The following is a 6,000-nucleotide window of genomic DNA, read 5'->3' as shown; positions in this document are numbered from 1 at the left end:
AAATTAACCCCCATCTCGCATTCAACGGATCAACACAAATAGTACGAATGTTGATACACGTGCAATGCATCTGTCCACAAATTTAGACTCATTTTTATTCGGGGAAACCTGAGTGTTCGAAAAGTAGGAGTTACAAAATATATCTATTGGGGATTAAAAAGAGGGCGTCCGAAAACTTAGTGTCTGGAAACTTAAGAGTAATTACGGTTTAACACATTTTATCACCACCAAGATGTCGTGTTATAATTGATGTGATCATAGACGACTAAGAGTATGACGTGATAACAATACTGTCCAATTTGGTCATTGAATAGTTTTTGTAAGTTTTAAATTACTCTTTCATAGAGTTACATTGTTGTAAATGACCATGAAAAAGCACAGCGTGTCAGTCGTTAGAATAAGACTGAAAAAGACGAAAAATACTTTATCCAAGGCAATGCTCACTTCTGACCATTTGATTTCCATTACTGAGCTATCACCTTCATGCAAATCTTCCTCGTGAAATGTTGAGTCCTCCGAATGATCTGAAGACAGAGTCCCTTTAACATGTGTGTTGCGGTTCAGGAATACACCACGATGATTGCGCATCGGGTATGGCACTAAATGCATGCCGAGCGAAGCCCGAGGGGTAGCGTTTTCCGGCCGAGCAAGTTTGTAATCAACACCCGGAATACCGGTAACCCTGTACGCTTTCTCTGGCCCTGACCGCCGCGCACAGTAGCAGCCTAAACGCCTGGCGACAGCCCTCCACGCGGCCCCAGGATGTTGCTTCTCACCTCGGTGGTACGTGTGAAGGCTGCATATGACGGCGAGCGAGATGGCGACGCTGATGATGAGCACTGACACCAGGTAGTAGCTGAACACCGACATCGGCCTCGAGTTCTTCGGGAGGTTGTCTCCCACAAGCGTCAGGAAGACCGCGATGGAAAGCAGAACCGTTAAGCAGAAGGAGATGCGCTCCCCACAATCCGTAGGGATCAGGAACACCAGGATATTCAGCGCGGACATGATAATCAGCGGAAGTATCACATTAACTATCGCAAATTGCGGCTTCCTTTCCACCTCGATCTTGAAACTCACTATGTAGCCGTAAATCTCTGAGGTAACGCTGGTGTTCACGAGGTCCCAGGCACCATTAGGCCAGTAGTAGTTGAAATCCACATTGCCTTTGAGTGGCCACAGAACGATCTTTCTAGGCTCGTATTTCGCATGCATGAATTGAAACGCGCATGTCTGCGTATCCCATGGATAGAAAGTGACGTCAACATCGCAAGATGATGTAAAGACGTTGGCTATGAAAAAAAGGCAACTCCCCGACGCATTGACACTGACTGTATGCCAGTCTTCATAAAGACGGTCGATTTTAGGACATTGTTAAGCAGCATCATTTGTGGAGCCCAAATCTTGCTTACGTCAATATTGATGTTATTAATACCGCCGTATTTCTCAGGGTCCCAACCCAGTCGCTCATCCGTCCATGTCAGGAACAATATAGCTGTAAATGATATTTTCTCTTCGACTTCGTTAAAATCTTGGATAGAGACGAGATCTAACCAAGTAGATACAACAACCGGTTTCGACTGATTCAACACTGGCCTGAACATTTTGTTGTAATCCACCATTAGGTTACTGAACAAACGTTCAGCATCCTTGATCGCTTGAGCGTGCGCATCGTTGTATGCCGTCATCAACACGGCGAGAGCAGGCGCAAGTGCAAACAAGATTGGAGCCATCGTTGGTCTGCAATAAACGGTTGATATTTTAGCCGCGTTCTGGGAAAACTGGGCTTAATGCATGTGCGTAAAGTGTTATGCCAGATAAGCATGTTCAGTCCGCACAGGCTTTTCAGCGAAGACACTTTCCGCTTTTAATGAATCTTTCGTGTAGAGGACCTATATTCTAAACGAAAATCCAATTTAGGTTGAAAATGTCGTCCCGTAATAGCCTGTTCGGACTGAACAGGCTTATCTGGGACGACACATTCAACATTTCAAGCACATGCAATAAGACCAGTGTTACCAATACACGGCTAAAAGTTTGCATTCTCTAAATATGTATACAAATGAATTCTAGAACATTCTACATCATTACATCTATATTTACATATCTCCAAGTATTGATGACGTATCGTCGACTTCGAAAACTTCATAGCTTTGAACAACTGTCAACGCCGTTCATACATTTAAAGCATACGCACTCATAAAAAGGCGAAATTTTAAAATAAGTAACTAAATATCACCGCGGTTTATTTTTAAAATCAACTTCTTACGCGAAAAGAGCCGATTCAAGTAAAAAATTAAAATAATACACAGAGTCAATAGCGACGATAAAATAGCCATAATTTGGCAAAAAGTATAATGATTGCTATATGACGTCTTCGCGAAGTTTAACATAAATAGCATGAACATTTTGTTAGAGAAAAGCAAAGTAGTTACTGTTCCTTTGTGAACATGTTTTAAATAGTCATAATCACCAATAAATAAATATCAACAACAACAATAAAACAGAAAAATGGGTTACCTTGAAGAAACCAATTAGTAAATTCCTTCCATCTTCGCGTTTTTTATTGCGACAGATCAGAAATTTCCTATACGTATTCTAACGCGTGACACGGTTCAATAGTTGTCCACACAATGATTTATGTAAGTCAGTCATATAAACCTACTGCCTAGATTGTGAGGAAAGCATCGTTGAGGCCAATATCATCACTGACATCTCTGTTGTTTTTACAGTCAGTGCTCTCCAGAGACTGTTCATAACAATAAGCAAAATAAAGCCTCGAGTAAAACTCTATTAAATATATAAAATATACATGCACAGCTGGTGTCCAGTTAATCATAATGCTGAGAAAATGTGTGTAGTGAAAATGAAAAACGTTTATTTGCATTATTGAAAATGGAAAAAATCGGTAAAAATAAGTCCCTTTAAGCTAAACTGTACTTTGAAGAAATGTCCAACGATTCATTGTTGAGTTACTTACTGTTGTTGGGGATGTCTTTGTGTCTCTGCTTTCTGTTGGAAACATCGATGACAATGGGTTATTTTCAGTTGGCCCCGAAAATCCAACAAAGTGCTCGCTCAGGCATATTCAATAAAAAATACTCTAAAAATACAAATGTATACAAGGGATACAACCTTCAAATTTCCTGCACATCACCTGGGTCTGAACAAAGGCAAAAAATTCTCTTCCAAAAGCAATTATTGCACCAAATAAATTGTATAATAATAGCCAAAACATTTATCTTGTTATATACTTTATATAAGCAATCCTCGTAGTGTCATAAAATATAACGACAACAACAGAACGTGAAAAGGTCCCGTTAATTGCAGTCTATCTTTGTTCTGTATTTATAAAGGCTTGACATTGTCATTTCAATTGTTAACATGACAAGCGTAACTTGAGAGTATATATCATGTAGGACTTGTGTTATTTTTCATTTTTCTATATACTCTTTGTAATCTTGTTATTTGACAATATATTATGCTGTAAACTTGTCTATAAATACAGGCACAATATACATACCGAATTAATAGATTAATATCGTGTTTTCCGGTTTTTTATTAGTTGTATACTGGCGAATTAAACTTATATACATTATTGTCTAAATTAATAAATGAACATAAGCAAAAAACGTTTTTTTCAATGGTAATTAATTAATCACAATAACTGAATGTCTGCATAGAATAACAATAAATAAAAAATCTTATGAGTCCGGTCGTTATTACCGATAATAATAATGATAGAAAAGACCAAATACCAACGTTGGTGATACTAAAATTAGAAATTGACGGTATAAATACAAATGATCATGTATCATTCTGAATGAAAATTAACAAATAAATACATACACAATTACCCCTTTACATTTAAGTAAAACACGACGGTCTAAACGCCCAATATATACCGTATTAAACGGTCCGAGTAAAAACGATCATTTCCGATCATTTCCGATCATTTCCGAGCCAATTCAGAACGACCCCTTAAAAATCAAAAATCAAAATCACAAAAAAGCAGATCTGCGCAAAAGTCTTCTACTTTTTTCCCATAGCACGGCAATATCACCGTATTGTACACAACGCTGTTAACTAAACTAATATTATTCGGACATTTGATTGTTCGTTTCCAACTCTTAAATGAAGTTTTCATTAGGCGAAGTATTGTCACAGGCTGTTTGTTGAACATAGTAAATATTTGTTTTCATTCCAAAACTTTCAATTAAAATCTGAAATCTGAGCTAGTTGAGGAATAGTTCAATAAAGACTTATTGAATATATCACACATTTAGACTTGACTGTAACTCTACGTGCAGATTTTCCATGGTTAATGTGGTTTGTACTTTGCTGATACAAAGATTTCTTTTCCATAACAGTTGTAGACAAATATATACCAACATATATAATGTTTAAGCTATTTAATGGCTTTGAAGTAGTGGTCAACTTTAATTTAGTTAATAAAATAAGAATTTCTCAAACATGTTGCTTGTTTTATTATTAGGACGTGATTCTTCGGCATTACGTCCCGTGAAATCCCGTCAGTATGAGAATCTGCGTTTGAAACCTTATGGTTTATCAGATTTATACAACAAATATCTTTAAAAAAAAGATATACGGCGTTGATTATGGTTGGAGTTGTTGAAAGCTAAAGAGTTTAATGAATGGGATCAAATATGGCGAATGTCTTTTTCTGTGCAGTTCTTAGCTGCATCACACGCAGTTCGGGATGTTACGCGAAGTTTTCGAGGCTTATTTTACATTATCACATATTGCTGATCATATATCTATAGATACAAAACAGAAAACCAAAAGAAAAATGGAAGAGAAAATAAAACATATAAGTTAACCGGCCACACGCGAAGTATCCGTACATATTTTAAATATTTATACGCGCGTTCTTCGAACAAATCTGTTTTAGTGGTTTGTCGGGCATTGCTATTCGATGATATTATTAACAGTATTGGGAATCATCGCGCTCATAATTAATTAATACATTGGTCAATATATGGTGGAATAATTCTTGTTAAACTAATCAAAACTAATGTGTATCATGGTATTGTTGAAAACACATTAAGAATCGATTATTGACATACCATAATTATATCTCCGAATATCTTCATTTAACATATTTCTGGTCTAAATAAAATGCCAGTTCACATAGTTAACGCGATAGCGCCTATATTATATAACGATCATTTCACTGGTCGCGAACTGACTCTGATACCTTGCTGGTTGGAATACAATGCATTAAAGTGAGGTCACGATTCCACTACTGGAACGATGGCTTGTTTAAAACTTTATACTTGTACATGTTTTATGTTCAATTTCGAAAACAATTAAAATGGTTTGGCCAAAACGAATATCAGGATAGGTATAAACCATACCTCTGTGAACTCAAATATACTAGTACGCAGACAGCAATGTGGTAGTAATTACTAAATATGAGAACAAAGCCTTTAAGAACAAACGCTTTGGAGCTGACAATCCACTGAATATAAATGTGCACACACAAAGTGTATTGATGTTAAGCGTTAAGTGTAAAACTGTTCTATCCATCAAACCTTTTCATAAGAGATAACATTGTTTCATGCTGAACACACAGTTAAACATTGTTACATGCTATACTACAAAGACGCGGTCATTTTTCCAATGTTCTGGGTTATTATGCTCAAATCAGCCAATGGAATAAATGAAGTGAAGTTGTTTATCGGGGACACTTTAAGCCTTTTCTCTTTGACCTCTTCAGACCGATTCCATCGACAAACAACAACACAAGCAACTACTACTACCAGTGCTTTTTTGACCCAACGAAAGGAGTCAGTACGCGCGTTGATTTTGTTAAATATAAGTGTAACTCAAAGTTGCGCTAGTTTTGATGTTCTTATAATTAATTATATTATATGAAGGATACGAACGTGTGTGTACAAGAGAATCAGTTAACTGAGGTAGAGGACCATGCAATTAGCAAAAATTGAATATAAAGCACCATTAAATTTCGTCTAATCG

At 36.8% G+C, this 6,000-nt stretch overlaps 1 protein-coding gene across 1 annotated transcript; it reads right to left on the bottom strand.

The window, feature by feature from the left end:
- Positions 1-339: 339 nt before the first annotated feature.
- Positions 340-1,215, bottom strand: LOC127872574 (neuronal acetylcholine receptor subunit alpha-2-like). The gene has a single exon (XM_052415900.1). It carries the CDS (start codon positions 1,213-1,215, stop codon positions 340-342), a length of 876 nt encoding a protein of 291 aa, XP_052271860.1.
- Positions 1,216-6,000: the final 4,785 nt, after the last annotated feature.

The sequence above is a fragment of the Dreissena polymorpha genome, chromosome 3 (assembly GCF_020536995.1).
Source record: "Dreissena polymorpha isolate Duluth1 chromosome 3, UMN_Dpol_1.0, whole genome shotgun sequence".
Classification (NCBI taxonomy): Eukaryota; Metazoa; Mollusca; class Bivalvia; order Myida; family Dreissenidae; genus Dreissena; species Dreissena polymorpha.
Note: the sequence above shows the minus strand (reverse complement) of the source record. Positions and strands in the feature narration are given on the sequence as shown.

Coding starts and splice junctions, on each gene's coding strand:
- LOC127872574 (XM_052415900.1), bottom strand. CDS start 1,215: ATGCATGCGAAATACGAGCCTAGAAAGATCGTTCTGTGGCCACTCAAA.